Source organism: Stenella coeruleoalba (genome assembly GCF_951394435.1).
Source record: "Stenella coeruleoalba genome assembly, chromosome: 3".
Classification (NCBI taxonomy): domain Eukaryota; kingdom Metazoa; phylum Chordata; class Mammalia; order Artiodactyla; family Delphinidae; genus Stenella; species Stenella coeruleoalba.
Genome location: NC_137148.1, coordinates 125,599,808 through 125,624,059, shown reverse-complemented (window position 1 = coordinate 125,624,059; position 24,252 = coordinate 125,599,808). Strand labels below are relative to the sequence as shown.

The following is a 24,252-nucleotide window of genomic DNA, read 5'->3' as shown; positions in this document are numbered from 1 at the left end:
GTTGAGGCAAAGGCAGGAAGTTGGCAAAGAAACTGACTCAGCCCCCAAGGAAAGCTTATTCTCTCTCTCTTTTTTAAAAAAATATTTTTTTATTTATTTAGGCTGCCGCAGGTCTTAGCTGTGCCACGCAGGATCTTTAGCTGCAGCATTCGAACTCTTAGTTGAGGCAACCAGAGAACTGCCTCACTCAGTTCTCTGGTTTATCTTTTACTGGTTGGGTATAAGAGACTGCTTCAGGTTCCTGAGTTTCTGGGTTCTCTCTGTTCAGTCCTGTTTGCATGAAGACTGAATCTTTCCTAAACTTGTCTCTTTCTTTTTCTTTTTTTTTCCTTGTCAACTGCATACTCTGCCACCATTCTGTTTTCTAACCACTTCTCTAGAGGTGCCAGTTTATCAAACTCATTGTCTGTATGCTGAGTTATCACAGATCACAGTTCTCCCCAATGTCTCACCACTCCTCACCAAGTATCACACCCTTCTAGCCTCTGATAACATCCACCTTGCTGCCTTCTACAGTGTGGCTGTATCCACATTGAATTTAATATAAATTCTTAGAAGTAACTTAAAGAGATTATACTATGATGCAGCACGGAAACAAAAAGTGCCTTTGAATGGCACAAAAAGCCAGGAAAAAGGTATGAAATATGATAAAAATCTATACCTAAATGCTAAAAGAGCTCTGTTGATATTCATAGAGTAATAATTATAAGTTCAAAAAGCACTGCATTACAGATTAATTGGCAGAATATTATCTTTCTCAGTTGCATATAAGAAACGGTTCTTGGGAATTCCCTGGCCATCCAGTGGTTACGACTCCACGCTTCCACTGTAGGGGGCATGGGTTCCATCCCTGGTAGGGGAGCTAAGATCCTGCAGGCCACATAGCACGGCCAAAAAAAAAAAGAAAGAAAAAAAGAAAAAAACAACCAGTTCTTGTAAGAACTGATGAGTTCTGAGATATACGTAAAGAAATACCATATATCCTATTTACAAGAGAGCTATCTAAAAGATAAGAATGCAGATAGAATGAAAGTAAAAGAATGAACAAAAGATATGCCTTGCAAATGATAATCAAAAGAAAACTGATGTAACTATGTGACTATCAGATAAAAATAGGTCTCAAGGTGCATTATTAGAGGGACTTCCCTGGTGGCGCAGTGGTTAGGAATCCGCCTGCTAGTACAGGGAACACAGGTTCGAACCCTGGTCGGGGAAGATCCCACATGCCGCGGAGCAATTAAGCCTGTGTGCACAAATACTGAACCTGTGCTCTAGAGCCCACGGGCCACAACTACTGAAGTCCGTGTGCCTAGAGCCCGTGCTCCGCAACAAGAGAAGCCACCGCAATGAGAAGCCCACACACTGCAAGAAGAGTAACCCCTGCTCACCACAACTAGAGAAAGCCCGCACGCAGCAACGAAGACCCATAATCTATGGGTAAAAGAAGAAATCAATGGAAATTATGACATATTCTGAAAGAATGAAAATATTACATATCAAAACCAGTGTGATGCAGAAATCATGCTTAAGGTGAAAATTTACAGTCTTAAATATTCATATGAGAAAAGAATACAATATAAAGTAATAAACTCTGTACCCACTTGTATCAGTCGGGGTCCTAGCAGATAATAGGCGTCACATTCAAATAAGGGTAATTCAAGGAGGCTTTACTTATAGAGGGATGAATTATAGAGGTGTGGGTGGAATGAAGGAAACTGAAAGAGAATATGTTAGTAGTGAGGTTGTTGTAAGCATTCCTGGGCCCACAGGAAATTTCTAGAACCTGGACGGAGAAAGTGTCATGTAGAGCAGGGCATCTTGAGAGAAGTGTTGCCTTTCAGTCAAGAGACGCAGCAAACCCAGAGCAACCCTGCCAGGGGGAACCCAGGGAAATAAATAGCCTGACCTAACTGTTCTACCTGCCTCTAGTTTTGGCCAGGTCTCCTCACTGGGCTAAATTCAATCAGAACCTGGAAGGCCAGGCACCCTATTGATGGAGTCCACACAGACCGGCCTCCTGGGACACGGAGGAGCAGGTTGGAGAGCGGATCTGGAGGGTAGACAGAAGCTATCCATCACATCATCTCAAGAAACTAACAGCAAACAAGCAAATAAATAAACCCTCCCCAAAAGAATAAAGATAAGCCCAGAAATTAATGAAATATTAACAGAATAATGAACAAATGCCAAAAGCTGGTTTCTTGGAGAGATTAACAAAATTGATGAATTTCTGGCAAGACTGAGCAAGAAAAATAGAAAATCAAATGAGCTGTATCAGGAAGGAAAAGGGGGATAACCACAAAGACACAGAAATTAACAAGATAGTAAGAGGATATTATGCCCAAAATATTTTAAATCTAGATGAAAGAGGCAAATTCCTGCAAAAATAAAACCTACTAAGTATAAATCACAAAGAAATAGAATACCACAATAGTCTTATAACAATAAAATACATTAAAACCTTCCCACAAAGACATTCCAGGCCCAGATGCCTTCAGGGGTGAGTTCTACTAAATATTTAAGGAAGAAATAATGCAATTCTCATACAAATTATCCAGGAGACTAGAAAAAGAAGTGGCTAGCATAAACTTGACACCAAAACTCAACAAAGACTGTATGAAAAAAGAAAATTCAGACCAAGCTCACTTGTGAACATAGATGCAAATATGCTAAATAAAATTTTAGCAAATAATAACTAAAAAGGATTATACATCATGACCCAATTGGGTATATTCCAGGAATGCAGGGCTAACATTAGAAAAATGAATAAATACAATCTGCCACGTTAAGAGAAACATGACATAATTATCTCCATAGAGGAGAACTTCCTTAATCTTCTAAAAGTAATTTTTCTTTTAATGTCTGAAAATACTAAGTATTGACAGAGACGTGGAGTAAAGGAAGCTCTAATATACTGCTGATGGAAGTATTAATTGGCATGATCACTTTAGAAAACAGTTTGGTCTTACCTAGTAAAGTTGAAGACATGCACATCTTATGACCCAGGATTTCTACTCCTAGAACTAGCACATGGAATTGAATGCACATATACACCAGAGTGCTGGAAGCAGCAATGCTCATATTAGCCTTGCACTGAGGGAAATGTCCATCAACAATTGAATGCATAAATTATATGCAACCTTACCAGGGAAAACGGTTGAAGTCAAGCAAACAAATGAATTACAGCAACATGAAAACGAAGTCCAATGAAATAATGTATGCACATTGATTCTACCTAAAACAGGTGAAACAGGCTACAGGAAAACAGGCCACAGAAAAGCAAGAATCATAACATTGGGACAATGGTTACGTTTGGGGTTTGGGAGAAGGTTGCGAGTGGCGGGGGGTCAGGTCAGGGATTTCCAGGGTACCGACAAGGTTGTTCTTTCTTGTTTTTGTTTTTTTTTTTTTATAAATGTATTTATTTATTCTTGGCTGCTCTGGGTTTTTGTTGCTGCACACGGGCTTTTCTCTAGTTGCGGCGAGCGGGGGCTACTCCTCCTTGCTGTGCGTGGGCTTCTCATTGCGGTGGCTTCTCTTGTTGCGGAGCATGGGCTCTAGGTGCGTGGGCTTCAGTAGTTGCAGCACACGGACTCAGTAGTTGTGGCGCATGGGCTTAGTTGCTCCGCGGCATGTGGGATCTTCCTGGACCAGGGCTTGAATCTGTGTCCCCTGCATTGGCAGGCAGATTCTTAACCGCCGCGCCACCAGGGAAGTGCCAGGTATAATTTCATAGGAGTTCACTTTCAAACAACTGATGAAGTTTTTAATGCATTTTTCCATGTGTGTATATATTTTTTGCAATAAACAAGTAAAAATAATACCCCAAATTGTGATATTGCTGCGTGGGATAAATAAGTATGTAAAGCACCTAGCTTAGTGCTTGGTATGCGGTAGGAGCTCATCCTAGATGGGTTTCCCTCACTCTACATGATATGAAGCTAACTCTCTGTATGTAAGTACTAAATGGAGGGAAATGACGGCATCTCTTTTTGCTCAGCAGCCAATAGCAATCTGTTGGATGAATTTTGTCTCTTTTCTTAGGGAGTCAAACTCAGTGTGAAATTAATAAAACTGATTTATCGCTTTTTTCTCAGTGTTTACATTTGGACATTAAGATGCTTAGCTAAGATTTGGGGCTTGGTCTGGTATAGTAAGTGGGTGCTTGGAGCCACCAGAGAGAAGAGGGAGGGTAAGATCCAGTTTCAAGTTTTTAGTCCAACTGTCCCTACATCAGAAGTTACCACTGGGGGATTCCCTGGTGGCGCAGTGGTTGCGAATCCGCCTGCCAGTGCAGGGGACACGGGTTCGAGCCCTGGTCTGAGAAGATCCCACATGCCGCGGAGAAGCTGGGTCCATGCGCCACAACTACTGAGCCTGCACTCTGGAGCCCGTGAGCCATAACTACTGAAGCCTGTGCGCCTAGAGCCTGTGCTCCGCAGCAGGAGAAGCCATCGCACTGAGAGGCCCTTGCACCGCAGCGGGGAGTGGCCCCCCCTTGCCGCAACTAGAGAAAGCCCATGCACAGCGACAAAGACCCAATGCAGCCAATAAATTAATTAATTAATTAATTAATTTTAAAAATCTATTTTAAAAAAAAGAAGTTACCACTGTCTTTGGCCTTTACAGGAATCCACCTCCGGACCATTGGGCTTTAGTGAGCGGCCTTCCCACTTACGTTGCCCAAAATGGCCTGGTAAGTAATACAATTTTGAAGGGGGAGAGTTTTGAATCAGGTGGAAAGGTGAAGGGATTTCAGATCAAGAGAGTGGGAAAAACGATGGGAAGTGTGTATCTCTAAAAGCCCGGTTCTCCCATTTCTCAATTCACTCGACGGTTGGTCCAAGGGGATGTGCAGAGAATTGACATTTGAAGAAATATGAAATACACAGAGAAAGAACCCTCAGATGGAAAGGTGCACAGTCTCAGTGACAACTAAAGATACTTACGCAAATGTCAGGGATAAAGTCACAAGTGGCTGGTCCACCAGGCTCACCACAGAACAAGTCCCAGCCTCTCATTCCAGAGACTTAGTTGCCACTCCCAACACCCCCCCAACCCCATCCCTGCCACATTTCCAGCCACACAACAGAGCTCAAATGCTCTATCTCCCCCCATGCCCTACCCGCTTGGGGTGCAGGGCAGAGTGACAGTATCCCCTACCCTAGAGAGAAGGGTCATAGCTGCACATCACCCCAATATTTGAGCCTGCTTATCTCTGTATCCTTCCCCAGGCACACACACTACACAGTGCTGTTCATGTATCAGGGTGTTTATTTATTGGGCATTTTCTATGTGCCAGGTGCTGTGGTTGGCTCTGGGGATACAATGATAGATGAATCAAATAGTTTCTGTTCTGAAGCTCATCATCAAATGGGAGATATCTTTATGAACAGATACTTAGACTATAATGTGATAAGGCCAGATAGAGATGTACATGGTACATTCTATGAACACAAAGTAGGAAGCATCTAAACCAGCTTTACTTGCCAGAGTGTTTTGGTCTGAGTTTTAAAATAAATAGGGGTTAGGCAGGTGGGGCAGGAAAGGGGATTGCAGGTGGAGGAAGCAACATGGGCAAACAACTAGGGCGTGGAGGTTTGAAGCGACACAGAGTGTGCAGTTCCGTGTTGCTGGAGTATTAGGTTTGGGACAGGAAGATGGCAAGAAATGAGGCTTGAGAGGGAGGGAGGGGCCAGATCACAGTAGCCTTGGACGCCAGGTCAAGAGGGTGGAACTTTAATCTACAGGCGATGGGTTTTTAAGCAAGAGGTTGGCACAATGAATTTTCATTTTAGAAAGGAAACTCTGAACGCTCCCTAGAAAATAGATCTGAAGGGACTAAGACTGGAAGCAGAGCGAAAAGTGTGTCCTTACAAACAAGAGATGAAGAACATCTCAACAAACGGAAAGGCAGTAAAGAACACTGTCTTCATTGCTAACAGCCATGGAGTGCTTATGATAAGCCAGGCAGTGAATACATTTGCTCATCCAATACTCATGACTCAGACAGAGATGAGGTGGAGAGAGGGAGATCAGGGCTCAGATCTAACACTGAAAGGGCTTTGGGATTGGTTGTGAGCAGAGAGGGAGGGAGAGAAGGACCAAAGCCAATTTCAGGCTTCTAGATTGGACAGATAATGCTGCCACCAGGTTTGGATGTAAGATGCTGAGATCACTTTCAGACAAGGTGCAACAGAGACTTTTTTCAGAAGCAAGTGTCCAGCAAGCAGCTAAAGAGATGACTCTGATGCTGTGGAGCAAGAGGACAGATGGAGATAGAGATTTGTGTCAACAAAAGGTAGAGATCTGTACTGACTACACTACAGACCATATGATAGTATATCTGGTCCTTGACCACTTTGCTCCTAGGAGCAGATGGTACTTGAAACCATGAGTGCGGATGAAGTCACCAGGGAGAGTGAGGGAGACTCGGGGTAGAATACTAGAGGATGCCAGCATTTAATGATTGGGTGGAGGAAGAAGAGTGTGTGAAGGAGAATCAGAAGAAAGGTTCAGAGGTGTCTGGAGGCCCAGGAGAGGGTAGTGTCATGGAAACCAAAGAAGTAGAAAGTTTCAACAAAGAGAGAGAATAACAAATGCAGCAAAAGTGATCCAGTGAGATAAGAACCAAAAACTCCCATTGGGCTTGGCATTTAGGAGGTCATTGATGGTCCTGATGAGAGCAGCCTTGGTGGCAAGGTGGAGGAAGAAACCAGCAGGTGGTCTGCTGAGGTGTGGATGGGTAATGAGAAGGTAGAAAATGCAAGAGAAGGAGGAGAAAACCTGATGGTCACTACAAAGACCACATTGGGCCAAGGGAGGATTTTGTTTTCAAGGTTGGGAGAGAACCAAGCATGCCCATGGACTGAAGCTAAAGAGCCCTCAGAGAGGTTAGAAATCAGGAGAGAACAATAGCAACTGATGGAATTGGCCCAAGGAGAAGCCAGAGGCGTGGTACAGTGGGTGGGCAGTCTTGAACAGGAGCAGGGACAGCTCATCCTCTCAGACAACAGAATGGTCTGATCTACTGGGATAGGCAGGGTCAAAGCAAGCTCACATGGTACCTTTTTGAGAACTAGAAAAAGGTGTCCCTTCTTGATGGATGAAAAGAGAAAGGCTAGGGCCATTGTTCTGAAAGTCAAGAACAGGCTGGATTTCAACTCCCAGTCACCCCCTCAGCCAGATGCCTTTGTGCAGTGCACATGCTACGCAACTGTATACAGTGACCCCATAGGCAGGACTCTGGAGGGATCAGATAAGTGTTATCTGCATGATAGGGTAAACTGGTCCAGTTTTCAGGAGAGGAATCTTGCAATATAAATACAACCAGAGCTACAGCACCTTTTACTTCTTCATTTGCTGTGAAGTTTACAGCACAAGGAAAAACTCCTTCCTGACAAAACATATATAATTGATTCAAAGATGTTTAGAGTGGTATTATTTACATTAATTAAAAAAACTGGACATAACCAAATACTGAACAAAAGGGGGCAAGAAAATGGGACACCTTACTATAAAACTACAGTCATCAAAACAGTATGGTACTGGCACAAAGAACAGGAGAGAAAGCCCAGAAATACGCCCACACATACATCATCATACATCATTGTTGTATGATCAATTAATCTACAACAAAGGAGGCAAGAATATACAATGGAGAAAAGAAAGTCTCTTCAATAAGTGGTGCTGGGAAAACTGGACAGCTACATCTAAAAGAATGAAATTAAAACATTCTCTAAAACCATATACAGAAATAAACTCTAAATGGTTTACAGACCTAAATGTAAGATCAGACACTATAAAACTCCTAGAGGAAAACATAGGCAGAACACTCTCTGACATAAATCGCAGCAAGATCTTTTTGGATCCACCCCCTAGAGAAATGAAAATAAGAACAAAAATAAACAAATGGGACCTCATTAAACTTAAAAGCTTTTGCACAGGTAAGATAACCATAAACAAAACGAGAAGACAACACACAGAATGGGAGAAAATATTTGCAAACGAAGCGACCAACAAGGGATTAATCTCCAAAATTTACAAACAGCTCATGCAGCTCTATATCAAAAAAAAAAAAGACAACACAATCAACTAAATAGGCAGAAGATCTAAATAGACATCTCTCCAAAGAAGACATACATATGGCCAAAAAGCACATGAAAAGATGTTCAATATCACTAATTATTAGAGAAATGTAAATCAAAATTACAATGAGGTATCACCTCACGCTGGTCAGAATGGCCATCATCAAAAAAAAATGATACAAATGAACTTATATACAAAACAGAAACAGACTCACAGACTTAGAAAACAAACTTATGGTTACCAAAGGGGAAAGGTGCAGGGGGTAGGGATAAACTGGGAGGTTGGGATTAATATAGATACACTACAATATATAAAATAGACAATCAACAAGGACCTACTGTATAGCACAGGGAACTCTACTCAATACTCTGTAATAACCTATATGGGAAAAGAATCTGAAGAAGAATAGGTATATGGATATGTCTAACAAAAAAATGAATAAAAGATGAATGAGATATGAAAAAAGCTAACATTAAAAAGAAGAAAATGGGACACTATACAGCTATTAATAACAACAAATTGTAGCCTTAACTTTTTCAAAGCTTGGAAATGACTCAGAAGTGAAGCAAATGGTAAGAAGCCATGTTTATAAGGCAGATTTCCTGTTTGGTAGCCTCAGTTAGTAATTCAAAACCATCTTAATCATGTCTATCTGATGAAAAGAATGTGAATGCCTTGGATAAGGACGTGATATTTCTGAAAATATCATGCCCATTGCCCTCAATGGGTAATCTATCAAGTCTAATCATAACTCCATTATTCCTCTTCATGGCTTTCAGATTTGCAACATCATGAATGCACCTGCAGAGGACTTTTTTGCATTCCAGGTAAGTTATTTTTTATTTACTCTCTCAGTCATATGATATTTTTCCCCCCAAAGAGGATTCAAATACATTAGAATCCATCTACTTTATTGGGAAGCAGTCTCAACAAAGCAAAAATGTGAGTGCAAAAAAGTCAAGTGCCCATGGAAGTGGGGAGAGAGCGAATTTGGTAAATCCAAGGTCCCATTTAGTTTCAAGGTTTACACCCTTTGCTTTCTGGCCTCAGGACCTTTGCTTATGCTGTTCTCTCCCTTACTACCATCTCTTGTCCAAATCCCCTTTGCCCTTCAATGATAACCCCAAATGCTATGAAACTTCTATGAAGTTTTATTCTGCTTCCCCTGGCTGAATATCGTTTCTGTCTCCTTAGGATTATCATGGAATGTTGTTTAGTATTCCATTTGATTTTGTTTGTTTGTATTTTTAAAAAATGTTTGCAGAGGGCACGCTCTGGGCCAGGCATGGGCACGATGCTACACCAGCTACAGAGGTGGACCAGACAGGCATGGTCTTTGTCTTCAGGGAGCTCACGATCATATGGGGAAAGAGGCATGTGGAGTGCTGGTCAGGACAATAGCAGAGGGACAGAGGAGGGACTCTCCCAGGGGGGGCTTGACTTCATCTGGGAAGAGTCAAGGAACGTGTCCCTGAGAAATTATGTTTGGGCAGTAAAGAAAGGAGAGAGGATTGCAGGAAAGAGAGGGCTTGTTGGAAGGAACCAGAGTAGACCAATGAGACTAAGGGGAGAGTGGCAGGATGAAACTCTAGAGAGGTAGACACAGACCAGGTCACACAGGGCCTGGAAGACCATGCCAAGGAGTTTGGCTTTCTTACTCTATTTCCCTTACTTCATCTTTCATGATCCTTCCTTGTCTTTTAGATTAATTCCTCTTGGCAAAATATAGGCTTCCTTTGGTCAAAGGTCGGGGCTTATCTTTCTTAACATGTGCAGCTCTGGGTGCTCTGTCAATATTTCTTGAGTTTAGCATGCTAGGTGTATGAAAACCAAATAATGAGCAGTCAGGAAATAATTAAGAAGGAAATAAAAATGGCTCATAGCAAAATTAGTGGTTTTTTTTTTTTTTTTACTCCTTAAATAACATTATGAAAGACCTTAGAGAGAATATCCTTCTAAGGTTAAAACCGTATGTCTTGTGTTGTCAGTGTGACAAGGCAAATTGTTGCTGAGAGTTGCTAATCTGATTATAACCACAACAGAACTTGATCTTTACCCAAGTCATCTGATTAACTGTAATTTACCCACTTTAATAAATAAAGTCTAATCTTGTTTTTAGATTCTAGTCTTCTGTCTCCAACTCTTCCTCCACAAAGTAGCCTGAGTGATTTTTAAAAGAAAAACATAAGTTGCATCAAGTAACTTTGCTCCTTAAAAATGTTTAATACTAAAAAAAAAAATGTTTAATACTTTCCCATTTCACTTTTATTCACTTCCAATAAAATCTGCTTCTTTATCATGGCCTTCAGAGAGGCTGTCATAGAAAAGGTTAGGGAGAGAGCTGGGAACTTGAATTCAAGTTTCCTGACTGACAGCTCTTTGCTCTTTGGACTGTATTCTACATTCCTCTGAAATCACTCTCCTACCAGGTGCTGAGTTCAAGAGCTACTTAAATAATAATAATTATCATCTCGCCCCCTTTAAAATCTTGGAACTTTCGAGCTAGAAGATTCTCCAACTCCAGGAAGCCTTCCTTGACTTCCTTCCCTCCTCTGGCTCCCAAAGTACCTTGCAGAACTTCCCACATGCAGTGTGATTGCCTGTTTACCTTCCAGATGTGAGCAACCTGAGGACAACACCTCTGCCTCATTTTTCTTGGTTCTCCCATCTTCTAGCTCAGGTTCTTGTACATTGTAAAATACTTGATAAATCTTCAATGAATCAGTGGAAAAAAGGCTAGAAATTGTCTAGTTATCCCCATTTTATAAATGATGAAAGTGAGGCTCAGAGAGATGGGAAATGACTCACAAATGGTACCTCATGATTGACCAAGATATTTCACTTCTATTTTCTCAATTGTTCCATGAGTACATACTCTTACTACCAACCCCATCTATAAATGAGAAAATTGAGGCTCACGGAGATAAAACGACATGCCAAAAGGAACACAGAAAGGCAGGTCGGGAGGCAAAAGGCACAGGTTATATCCAGTTGACTAGTTCAAAGTCACAAGCATCACCAACATGGCCCCTTTTAAGCCAGTTCCCTGCAATTAGCTCCTGTATCTGAAAGGGAAACACTACCTCCCTGGTCTGTTTGTTTGCATCATTAGATCCCCAATACACAACTCGTTGCCTGGCACATGATGGCCCTGACATGTTGGGGATGAAAACAGTATAGCTTTCTGGCTTATGGCGCTCCCACCAGATGGGCAACCTGCTCATGGCATTTGGCGACTAAAATCACGCAAAGCCCAACAAGGTCTAACCTCTTGCCACCCCCTCAGCCAATCAGGGTCATAATGCAGCATGAAGTCCATTACAGATGCCTCTGCAGCCTGGTACCTGAAGCAAACTTACTCTGGCTCTTCTCTTGCAGAAAGAGCCTCTGGATGAGTCCGGATGGACGATTAAAAATGTCCTTTCTATGCCAATTGTGAACAAGAAGGAAGAAATTGTTGGGGTGGCCACGTTTTACAATCGCAAAGACGGGAAACCCTTTGATGAAATGGATGAGACCCTCATGGAGGTACGGTTTTTGAGGAGGCCCCTAGACGTGGTATTCAGAGTCGGCTCACCAACGAACTTGGCTCCCAGAGCCGCATGGTGGGGCCCTTGTGTGCTGCTGCCCCAGCTAAGGAGGGGTGGGAGCTCACCTTGTAGACACTTTCCTGAATCAACATTTATTCTCTTTGCTCTCCCTTCTGTACTGCAGCAGTTGTCAGAGAAATCTATATTCCCTTTTTTTTAAAATTAATAAACTTTACCTTTTAGAGAAGCTTTAGGTTCCCAGCGAAATTGAGCAGAAAGTACAAAGAGTTCACTTATATCCCATGTCCCCACATACGCACAACACATTCCGTTTTTGTGAAATGATTAGACATCAGGATGGCGTTTCATGTGTGTTAGAGCTTTACTCAAAGTGCATTCCCATCCATTATTTCATCTTATCCTAACACCATCTCTTTGAGGAGGGCAGCACACAGCTAATCAAACCCATTTTGTAGCTGAGCAAATGGAGGTTTACAGAGTCTTGCCCTAAGTTACAGAGGCAGGATCAAACCTGGATGTTCTGCCTCTGATTCTTCCTTTCCTTCCTTTCAGTCTTTGACTCAATTCCTGGGCTGGTCTGTCTTAAATCCTGACACTTATGAGTCAATGAACAGACTTGAAAACAGGAAGGATATTTTCCAAGACATGGTGAAATATCATGTGAAGTGTGACAATGAAGAAATCCAGAAAATCTTGGTGAGTAGTGTTTTTTTCCTGTTTCTACTCTAGAAATGGCTGCTATGGGGACAGCTGTCCCTTGCAGGGTTACCTCAGTCTTAGAACCAGACCTCGGCTTAACAGCTCTAGAAACTCCATTTTTCTCTGTGCTCAGGGCTAACATGGTACTAGAGATGGAGTCACCAACCACAGTCCCTACTCTGAGAGGAAGCTCGATCTGAGAGACCAATGGACAATGGTCAGTTGCTCAGAGCCTCCCTCCATGAGGTCAGCTCACTTAGAAGACTCAATCTTTCTGAGCAAAGAAATAGTTCAGAAGGGGGTTAGATGTTTGTAGGAAGCCCTCACATAGTTTCATCACTGTACAGTATATAAGGTAATTTCACACTTATGATGCTTACAATAGCCCAGTAAGGTGGGCAGGGAAAGGATTTGGTTTTTTTGGCCGTGCCACATGGCATGTGGGATTGTAGTTCCCTGACCAGGGATCGAACCCACGCCCCCTGCATTGGAAGCTCGGAGTCTTAACCACTGGACCGCCAGGGAAGTCCCAGGGTAAGAATTTTTACCCCCATTGTAGAGATGAAGAAATTGAGCCCCAGAAGGGGGAAGTAATTTGTCCCCAAATCACCCAGCTCGTTAAATAGGTCTCATTTAACATTCAGGATAATGAGCAAATTATCACTGTGCTGAAAGGGCTGCCTTGGGAGGTAGTGAGCACCCCATCATGAGAGGTATCTAAGCATAGGCTGAGTGATCATATATTAGGGAAGCTATAGAGGAAAATCCCACCTGGGTGGGAAATTGGATGACAGGCTTTCAAAGATATGTGAGAATCAGTGATCCACCATTCCTGGGATTTTGGTCTCAAAGAGATCAAGATTTTAGAAGTAAACAGAATTAGCCAAAAGGCATTGGATATGATGCCCAGCTGAGTTCCCAAGACTTTGGTTTATACACTGCACAAGTCGAAACAACATAAACCAATGTTTTCAGAGGGCATTTCTTAAGCTGGGAAGATACAACAAATTTGATCATTTTGATCCCAATAGCTGATAAAGCCAAAGGAGAAAACAGCCAGTATGGATGAACTGACCCATGGTTTGCTTGTCTCAGTCCATAATTTTAAGCCAAATGATGGATACGGAGACCCTATGGAGGCGTAGCTTCAGTGAACCAGTTAAAAGTTAATAGACTATACTCTAGATCAAGAAATCCGAAACCAGTTATTGGGTCCAGGTTCCCCCCTCCTGTAGCACATGGGGAAACAGGCCCAGAGAGGGAAGGAACTTGTCTCAAGTCACACAGTAAGTGAGAGGAAGAGCCAGGACCATGAGCAAGGACTCCAGACCCCCAGTCAGCGATAATAACAATATCAACAACAGCATTACTTAATTTTAGCACTTACTGTGTGATTTACTCGGTGAAATACTCGGTGATTTACATGCATTATTTAATTTAGTTGCATATATGTTTTTGGAAATGACTTTGCATAAGGGAATTCCCTGGCAGTCCAGTGGTTAGGACTCTGCGCTTCCATTGCAAGGGACATCGGTTCGATCCCTGGTCTGGGAACTAAGAACCCACGTTTAAAAAAAAAAAAAAAAAAGACTTTGCATCATCTAATTTTAACTTGCCAGTTAAGTACTTTTATTATCCCCATTTTACAAATGAGGAAATGGGAGATCCAAGCCAGTAACTGGCAGAGCTCGAATATGCACGAACGGCTCCATGGCTCCAAAGCACATGACCTTGAATTTACTTGTCAATAAATGTTGAATGACAGCCTCTCTGAGTTGGTAGCTCTGTTGCAAGAACTTTGGTGGAAGAAGAAAAAAGGAAATGGAAAAGTAGAGATACATTTAGACCTTAGATGTAGTAAACTAATTCTTTTCTCTGCTATTTCGGGCCCCGGCAGAAAACCAGAGAAGTATATGGGAAGGAGCCGTGGGAATGCGAGGAAGAAGAACTGGCTGAGATCCTGGTGAGCTGGGCAGCAGCGCTGGCCCTGACCGGTTACAAGCGCAGGGTGTGCCCCAAGCATGGGCGGGGAGTGTCTCTGCCAAGCATGACCCTTGCCACCCTGCTCTGATCCTTCCAGCGGACTCGGGATAGGGACAGGGCTTGGGTGGGGGGGATAGGAGAGGGACCCAGGAACTCTTCATGTGTCCCAGTCACTTGACTCCATGTTTCACACAGCAAGAACAGCTGCCAGATGCAGAGAAATATGAAATTAATAAATTCCACTTCAGCGACCTGCCCCTGACGGAACTGGAGCTGGTGAAATGTGGAATACAGATGTACTATGAGCTCAGGGTGGTGGATAAATTTCACATTCCTCAGGAGGTGAGGTCGAAACAAACGTTTGATTTCCCTTTTTCTTTTCCCTGTTTCTTTTTTGCTTGCTTTAAAAAAAAAAAAACCTCAATCTGTAAACTGCCTTAAAAAGAGTGTACCCTCAGCTTTTAGGATTTAAAGCATTAGTCACATCGCACAGATGCGTCATTTATCAGAAAACAGACACATGGTTCCTCTGAACTGTGGTGTCTCTCAAGGTGGGTATTGAGGCACTGAGTTCTGAAGACTATGGATAAATGGGACGCCAAAAGCAGTCCTACAGTCAAACGGAGTGGGAAAAGTGGGTTAAATCCATTTAAACAGGACTTTTTCCCCTGCGGAATTCCTTAGGTGTGCTGTGCATCTAGGGGGACGGGGATGGACAAAAAGGTGGGGGTGGGGTATATATCGCGTGCAGAATTTCCCAGACTTCTTTGATTAAAGCAGCGGTTCTAAATGTGTTGCCCCAAAGGCACATCAGCATCACCTGAAAACGGATCAACACGGGCGCATGGGCACGCGCGCCCCCCCCCCCCCCCCCACTCCTAGCTGTAAGGAATCAGAAACTGTTTTCGCAAGGCCTCCCCACAGCCCGGAGCGATTCAGACGTGCACTCAAGTCTGAGAACCACTGATGTAAAGACCCCTTTGATTTTTCTCCCGTACAGTTCCTTTAAGCTTCTCCCAGGGCCTTGTTTCATAACCACGTCCACTGTCATAGTACCTAGCAGTCTGCAGAGTGCTCTCACAGCCTTATTGCCTCTATTGCTAGTTCCCACACGTGGTCCAGGGCGGGGGCTGGAGCATCTGGGGTTCAGCAGGCAGCATCCCCACCACCATCACCCCCAAGCCTTGGCGCAATGCTGCTTCCTCACTGATGTGCATGTGTTCGCAGGTTCTGGTGCGGTTCATGTATTCCCTGAGTAAGGGCTACCGCAGGATCACCTACCACAACTGGCGGCACGGCTTCAACGTGGGGCAGACCATGTTCTCCTTGCTGGTGGTACGACGGTGGCGGCATCTGGGCGGCGTGGTGGGTGGGACCGCGGGCGGCTGCGAGCTCCCGCCACACTGGGACGACTTCGTGCAGCTCCCCTAGCAGCAGCAGCATCATTCTTCTACTTACTGCTTTTTTTAAAAAAATGCAAAAAGAGTACATGCTTAGCATAACTGAATTCCAAGAAGAGAGAAGTATATAAAATAAAAAGTAAAAGAAAGCTACATTCTTCTCCCACCCCCAAGCCGGTATTTGGAGAAAACCATGACACAACTCCTTCAAGATTTTCTTCTAAGAAGCATCGAGACATATTTGTTAACACACACATACACAAAGTTTATTTTGTTCATAACCAATTAAATATTATTATTCTGTAACATGCTTTTTTCATTTGAAAATATATAAATATATCGATCATATTCTTTAAATATATTTTTATTGTGGTAAAATATACATAACCTAAAATTTACCATTTTAACCATTTCTAGGTGCACAATTCAGTGGCATTAAGTATGTTCACAATATTGTGCAACCATCACCACTCTCCAACTCTCGAAATTTTCCAACTTCCCAAATAGACACCCTGTCCCCATTAAACAACAATACTAATGCAGCTCCCCATTTCCCCTGTCCCCAGGCCCTGGCGACCACCATTCTACTTTTTCAGTCTCTATGAATTTGATTATAGGTATCTCACATAAGTAGAATCACACAGTATTTGTCCTTTTGTGTCTGACTTATTCCACTGAATGTTTTTTTTTTTATTTTTTATTTATTTTTTTACATCTTTATTGGAGCATAACTGCCCCACAATGGTGTGTTAGTTCCTGCATCACAACAAAGCGAATCAGCCATACATACACACAAGCCCGCATATCTCCACCCTCTTGCGTCTCCCTCCCTCCCACCCTCCCTATCCCACCCCTCCAGGCGGTCACAAAGCACCGAGCTGATCTCCCTGTGCTATGCGGTTGCTTCCCACTAGCTATCTATTTTACGTTTGGTAGTGTATATATGTCCATGCCACTCTCTCGCCTTGTCACAGCTCACCCTTCCCCCTCCCCATATCCTCAAGTCCGTTCTCCAGTAGGTCTGTGTCTTTATTCCTGTCTTACCCCTAGGTTCTTCATGACATTTTTTTTTCTTAAATTCCATATATATGTGTTAGCATATGGTATTTGTCTTTCTCTTTCTGACTTACTCCATTCTGTATGACAGACTCTAGGTCCATCCACCTTATTACAAATAGCTCAATTTCGTTTCTTTTTATGGCTGAGTAATATTCCATTGTATATATGTACCACATCTTCTTTATCCATTCATCTGATAATGGACACTTAGGTTGTTTCCATCTCCTGGCTATTGTAAATAGAGCTGCAATGAATATTTTGGTACATGACTCTTTCTGAATTATGGTTTTCTCAGGGTATATGCCCAGTAGTGGGATTGCTGGGTCATATGGTAGTTCTATTTGTAGTTTTTTAAGGGACCTCCATACTGTTCTCCATAGTGGCTGTACCAATTTACACTGCAAGAGTGTTCCCTTTTCTCCACACCCTCTCCAGCAATTACTGTTTCTAGATTTTTTGATGATGGCCATTCTGACTGGTGTGAGATGATACCTCACTGTAGTTTTGATTTGCATTTCTCTAATGATTAATGATGTCGAGCATTCTTTCATGTGTTTGTTGGCAGTCTGTATATCTTCTTTGGAGAAATGTCTATTTAGGTCTTCTGCCCATTTTTGGATTGGGTTGTTTTTTTGTTATTAAGCTGCACAAGCTGCTTATAAATTTTGGAGATTAATCCTTTGTCAGTTTCTTCATTTGCAAATATTTTCTCCCATTCTGAGGGTTGTCGTTTGGTCTTGTTTATGGTTTCCTTTGCTGTGCAAAAGCTTTGAAGTTTCATTAGGTCCCATTTCCTTATTTTTGTTTTTATTTCCATTTCTCTAGGAGGTGGGTCAAAAAGGATCTTGCTGTGATTTATGTTCTGTCTATGTTTTCCTCTAAGAGTTTGATAGTTTCTGGCCTTACATTTAGGTCTTTAATCCATTTTGAGCTTATTTTTGTGTATGGCGTTAGGGAGTGATCTAATCTCATACTTTTACATGTACCTGTCCAGTTTTCCCAGCACCACTTATTGAAGAGGCTGTCCTTTCTCCACTGTACGTTTCTGCCTCCTTTATCAAAGATAAGGTGACCATATGTGCGTGGGTTTATCTCTGGGCTTTCTGTCCTGTTCTATTGATCTATCTTTCTGTTTTTGTGCCAGTACCATATTGTCTTGATTACTGTAGCTTTGTAGTATAGTCTGAAGTCAGGGAGCCTGATTCCTCCAGCTCCATTTTTCGTTCTCAAGATTGCTTTGGCTATTTGGGGTCTTTTGTGTTTCCATACAAATTGTGAAATTTTTTGTTCTAGTTCTGTGAAAAATGCCAGTGGTAGTTTGATAGGGATTGCATTGAATCTGTAGATTGCTTTGGGTAGTAGAGTCATTTTCACAATGTTGATTCTTCCAATCCAAGAACATGGTATATCTCTCCATCTATTTGTATCATCTTTAATTTCTTTCATCAGTGTCTTATAATTTTCTGCATACAGGTCTTTTGTCTCCTTAGGTAGGTTTATTCCTAGATATTTTATTCTTTTTGTTGCAATGGTAAATGGGAGTGCTTTCTTGATTTCACTTTCAGATTTTTCATCATTAGTGTATAGGAATGCCAGAGATTTCTGTGCATTAATTTTGTATCCTGCTACTTTACTAAATTCATTGATTAGCTCTAGTAGTTTTCTGGTAGCATCTTTAGGATTCTCTATGTATAGTATCATGTCATCTGCAAACAGTGACAGCTTTACTTCTTTTCTGATTTGGATTCCTTTTATTTCCTTTTCTTCTCTGATTGCTGTGGCTAAAACTTCCAAAACTATGTTGAATAAGAGTGGTAAGAGTGGGCAACCTTGTCTTGTTCCTGATCTTAGTGGAAATGCTTTCAGTTTTTCACCATTGAGGATGATGTTGGCTGCGGGTTTGTCATATATGGCCTTTATTATATTGAGGAAAGTTCCCTCTATGCCTACTTTCTGCAGGGTTTTTATCATAAATGGGTGTTGAATTTTATTGAAAGCTTTCTCTGCATCTATTGAGATGATCATATGGTTTTTCTCCTTCAATTTGTTAATATGGTATATCACGTTGATTGATTTGCGTATATTGAAGAATCCTTGCATTCCTTGAATAAACCCCACTTGATCATGGTGTCTGGTCCTTTTAATGTGCTGTTGGATTCTGTTTGCTAGTACTTTGTTGAGGATTTTTGCATCTATGTTCATCAGTGATATTGGCCTGTAGTTTTCTTTCTTTGTGACATCCTTGTCTGGTTTTGGTATCAAGGTGATGGCGGTCTCGTAGAATGAGTTTGGCAGTGTTCCTCCCTCTGCTATATTTTGGAAGAGTCTGAGAAGGATAGGAGTTAGCTCGTCTCTAAATGTTTGATAGAATTCGCCTGGGAAGCCTCCACTGAATGTTTTTAAGGCCTATCCAGGATCTAATTTTATGGCTTCAGAGTACTCTGCATTGTTCAAGTAGACCATAATTTCTTTACCCAGCTCCCCTATTGTTGGACATGGGGGCTGTTTTCGATCTTTCACTATTACACACAGTGCTACTGTGTCCTTGGATGGACATACCTATGTGTATGTGTCAGTCTTTTTGTCTCAGAGGGTTTGCAGTTTCTATATTTCATTTAAAAGTGTTTTCCCATCCAGGTTATGACACACTTCTCTGCCCTTGCCCAGGCTCCTCAACCTCATTCCTTTCCCTTGTGGCCGGAATGGTCAGGGCAGAGTAAGCTCTAGGGCCAGGAGGCAGGAATTCTGGCTAGGCTGTCATTGAGGGTGAAAAACACACCCCTTAAACTTGATTTATTTCTTAGAGTCACAGAGTCAGCATCACCTCCCCAGGGCTCTTTTCACTCTTGACTCCAACAACCTGCACAAACAAGGAGTTAAGTACTTGCAAGAGGCTCAGGGAAAAATTCTTCTGGGCTGTCCTTGAATCGGTAGACCAGGCTTGGAAGGTTTGCTTTACCAGTCTGGTCATGTTCAAAAACACTCTAAATCCTAAAACTCGAGGGCTGTCAGTTTCTCAACAATCATCCAGTCTGATGCCCTCCACCTTGAGTGTGCACAATGAGATACTGAGGCCCAGAGGGAGATGCGACCAGCTAAGGTCACTCAGGAGTAAGGTGACCACCAGCCCCATTTGTCTGGGACTGTCCCAGTTCTAGCACAGAAAGTCCCACATCCCAGAAAACCCCTGAGTCCCGGCAAACATCTGGTCACCCTGGGGCGCCATGGGTCGAGCCAAGATCAGACCTATGTTTCCAAGCTCCAGGCCCTCCCCCTCACACCTGAGTTCTCAGCCCTGCTTCCAACCCCCCCAAGAAAGGAGTGAGTGCTATCTCTGACTGCTCTTCCAGACTGGAAAGCTGAAGCAATACTTCACAGACCTGGAGGCCCTGGCCATGGTCACCGCCGCCTTCTGCCATGACATTGACCACAGAGGCACCAACAATCTCTACCAAATGAAGTGAGTCAGTGCTTACTGGCCCTCCTCTCTACCTCCTGCCTCCAGGATTGATTACCTAGATCTGAATGGGTCTCAGATAGACTCTCTTGCCAAGGAGAAGTCCCGCAGTCCACAGCTTCCCACTTCTTCCTGCCCTTTGGATCTGGGTAAACTCCTGTGATAGACAGAATAATGACTCTCAAATATGTCCACACCCCAATGCCTGGAGCCTGGGAATATGTTGACTTACATTCAAAAAAAAACTTCATGCCTGTGATTAAGTTAAGGATGTTGAAATATAGGGATTATCTTGGGTTATCCAAGTGGGCCCCACATAGTCAGAAGGGTCCTTATAAGAGGGAGGTGGTAGGGATGTCAGAGAGGACAGAAGATGCTACACTGTTGGCTTGGAAGATGGAGGATGGGCCACAAGCCAAGGAATGTAGGGGGCCTCTAGAAGCTAGAAAAGGCAAGGAAACAGATTTTCCACTACAGCCTCCAGAAGGGAAGCAGCTCTGCAGACCCATTTTAGACTTTGAACTCCGAGCTGTAAGATAATAAAATTTTATTGTTTTAAGCCATTCAGTTTGTGGTAATGTGTCAGAGCAACAACAGGAAACTAATATATTAAACTTCTTCACTCTTCTCCTTCCCTTCCTACCTGTTGAATTAATTCAAGCCAAGATGTTAGTAACTGAGAACGGTTCATTTATTCACCTTGGGTTTACAATGCTCCTAACACCAGTATGGTAGGCCCTAGGCTAGGCAAAGGAGGTACCAGGGTGAGCAAACCAGACACAGTCTCTGTCCTCACAGAGCTTATATTCTAGATAGTCTCTGAAGCAGAGTCCTTGAACCATGTTCTGGGGGACCCTCGTGACCAACTTGTGGGCTGGGCAGAGCAGGGACGAGTGTGATACCCATATTATAAATGAGGAAACTGAGGCTCTTCCCAGGGCCCACAGCCTGTAAGTCATTAACAAGCCCTAGAACATGCTTCTCTGAGTCTTCTCAGTTCTTTCCGGCTGCTCCAAGGTTAGAGATTGTGTTTACATTTTACCTCATGGGAAGCTAAGTACTGATCTCAGTGCTTGGCGCATAAAAAGGGCTCAACAAATATTTATTGAATAAAGACATGAATAAATATATTGCTTGTGGGAATTCAGTGGCTTCCCCTAAGGATCAGGTATGGAGGATCTGGGGCTTTGTGATGTTCAAAGTACGGCCCAGGGCCAATGTCCATGGATTGGCACTGGGCCAATAAGTTTCTAAAAGTGCACGTGGCATTGTGTTTGTGCCTTTTTCTGGAGATAAGGGTCCACACTTCTAGGGAGTGCATGACCTCAAAGAGGCCCAGAGTCAATTGTGGAGAAAACTAAAGCCTGAGGGTCAGGACACCTGCTATCTAGTCCTATTTCCCACTGTCCTACTGTGTGGCAAATTCCTTCTTATTCCTGAACTTCAACCTCTCTGCCTGCAGAACTAGGAGGTGACAGGAATGGATGATGTTTTTAGCCTTCACCTCAGCCATTTCATACTGATCCTCTCTCTCTCTCTGTGTCTCTCTTTCTCTCCCATTCAGATCCCAGAACCCACTGGCCAAGCTCCATGGGTCCTCCATCTTGGAAAGACACCACTTGGAGTTTGGCAAAACATTGCTGAGAGATGAGGTAGGATGAGGACCCTCTAAACTGGCTTTGGGGCCTGAGAAGGAGCGCCCATCTCACAAGAAGCCTGAGTGTGGCCAGGCATTGGCCTGGGCTGCCTCTCCCATCACCTGGGGCGGCCATCAGTAGTTGAGCAACTTTACTTCCGGCATCACTTCCTATATCTCTCCTATGGTTTTCTCTTTAGAGCTTGAATATCTTTCAAAACCTCAATCGCAGGCAGCATGAGCATGCAATCCACATGATGGACATCGCGATCATTGCTACAGACCTCGCCTTGTATTTCAAGTTGGTGTTTCTTCTTCATTTTAAGAATAACAATGATTAGGGAATTCCCTGGCAATCCAGTTGTTAAGACTGCCATGGGCCTGGGTTCCATCCCTGGTCGGGGAACTAAGATCCCACAAGCCACCCAGTGTGGCCAAAAAAAAGAATAGCAATGATTATAATGATAGTGAACACCACAGTTCTAATTGATTTAGTATATGCTCTGTGCCAGGCACCATACTTTTGCTATGGACACATCGACTCTCACTACAGCTCTATGAGTTAGATATTTTTACCCCCATTATACAGATGGGGAAACTGAAATCCAGGGGAAGATTAGCTAAGATCAGATAACAAATCCATGGTAGAGTCTGAGTTAGAACTTAGGTCTTCACTCCCAGGCATTGGTTCTTTTCACCTTTTTTTTTCTTTTTTTTAATTAAGCCAGGGGTTGCCTTATTCTAAGATGTGCTCCTTTAACAAACTGGTGTGTTTTGTAGGAAGAGGACGATGTTCCAAAAGATCGTGGATCAGTCTAAGACATATGAGACTCAACAGGAGTGGACGCAGTACATGATGCTGGATCAGACACGGAAGGAAATCGTTATGTGAGTTGAGACAGGGCTCAAACCCTGATCCCCTTAAGCCCAGGGTCATAAGGCAAAATTCTGCACTGACAGGCCTTGCTGCCTTCAAGAGAGCCCTGGGACACTTTCCATTATGGAGGCCTCTGACATATGAAGCAAAGAAGTTATGCCAAAACAGCATTGCAGAAATTATATGTTTAATCTTTACTCTAACACAAAAATACGAGAAAGTATACTATCATTTTACTTCTTTGTATACAAAAAGTACACTATTTGAAGTATTTCTATCCTAAAATGCAGAATTTTTGTGGTAAAGTTGATGTAACTTTAAAGTTTTTGATAAAACATAGAGCATTATACCAATTATGGTTTGAGTGATAGCTAAATGTCACTCAAAATCTGTAGGCTTAATTTCTTGAGTGTTCTTTTATGCATGGCAATGGCCTGCAAAACAGCTGTGCAATTCACAAATTAGTTCCATGAGTTGTGTGATATTTAGTGCTTTGCTGGCATGAGGTCTGGTAATGGGATGCAACTTTAAGTTTTCTGGTGAATGTCTTCTTTTAGTTTCTCTCAGTGTGCTTCCATGATTCACTTCAATTGATGATGGGGTGAGAAGTGTACATCTGAGGCTTTTCTTGAATATGTGGCCCAAGCCAACGGCTCCCCTGGCTCCCCTGTGACAGGTCCTGGGTGTTGATGTCAGAGGAAACAAGTCCTGACCCAGTACCCAAAGAGGTGTTGTTAGTTTATCCCCGGATGCTTCTGTGGAGATGAGGTTTAATTAAGTCACAAATGTTACAAGTCCCCGCAACAGAGAAGGGGCAGCTGCTGGGACAGGCTCAGGGAAGACTAGGCAAGTGGCCAGTCTTTCCCTCAGCTTTGAAGTTGTCCAAGCAGGCCTCCCCAAAGGTCCTCCCATCCTGGGGAGCAGGGCGATCTGCACCACTGAACAAGGAGGCACACACTGGCTACAGCTGCTCCCGGGCAGACCAGGAGCTGCCCTGCTGGACATTTCAAAATGGTGCTGCAGAAGAACTGAATGACGGGAAAGAACACCAAGTTCTTGGACAGGGGGTATTATTATTAGAAAAGCTGTCTATTCTCCCTATTTAGTTATTCATTTAAAGTGATTCCAAGGAAAATATCGATTTTATTTTGGGGAGAATTAGGAAGCCAATTCCAAAATCCTTATGAGAAATAAGTATGCAAAACGAGCCAGAAAATTCTGAAAGAGAAAGGAAATAATAGGGACCAGCAGAACTGAAGGCAGTTCAGTCCTAGGCATGAGAAGGACAGGTCAAAGAACAGACTCAAAAGACAGTACCTATGCTAAAAGTGGATTTTCTGCCAGTGGAGAACGGGATAATTTCATAAATGGTGTTGGGACAATGAGGTGGTCTGATTGTTTTTTTCCAAGACCAGCAAGCAATTCTTCAGTTCTCAGTGAGCACTGACTGCTTGTCCTACAAATTTCACTCAATTCTCACACTATCAACCTGGAGATAGTGT

The 24,252-nt window shown here is 42.8% G+C and overlaps 1 protein-coding gene across 2 annotated transcripts in view; it reads left to right on the top strand.

Moving 5' to 3' along the window:
* PDE6A (phosphodiesterase 6A) overlaps positions 1-24,252 on the top strand; it is a gene marked incomplete at both ends in the record, with an annotated part of 68,572 nt that overhangs the window by 27,506 nt on the left and 16,814 nt on the right. For both annotated transcript variants that reach the window (XM_079917449.1, XM_079917448.1), the window contains 11 exons: positions 4,630-4,696; positions 8,868-8,915; positions 11,467-11,616; positions 12,192-12,335; positions 14,236-14,301; positions 14,517-14,663; positions 15,549-15,656; positions 20,131-20,240; positions 21,802-21,889; positions 22,074-22,174; positions 22,654-22,761. In XM_079917449.1, coding sequence (XP_079773575.1) covers positions 4,630-4,696; positions 8,868-8,915; positions 11,467-11,616; positions 12,192-12,335; positions 14,236-14,301; positions 14,517-14,663; positions 15,549-15,656; positions 20,131-20,240; positions 21,802-21,889; positions 22,074-22,174; positions 22,654-22,761 — 1,137 coding nt within the window. The remainder of the gene's footprint in view (positions 1-4,629; positions 4,697-8,867; positions 8,916-11,466; positions 11,617-12,191; positions 12,336-14,235; positions 14,302-14,516; positions 14,664-15,548; positions 15,657-20,130; positions 20,241-21,801; positions 21,890-22,073; positions 22,175-22,653; positions 22,762-24,252) is intronic.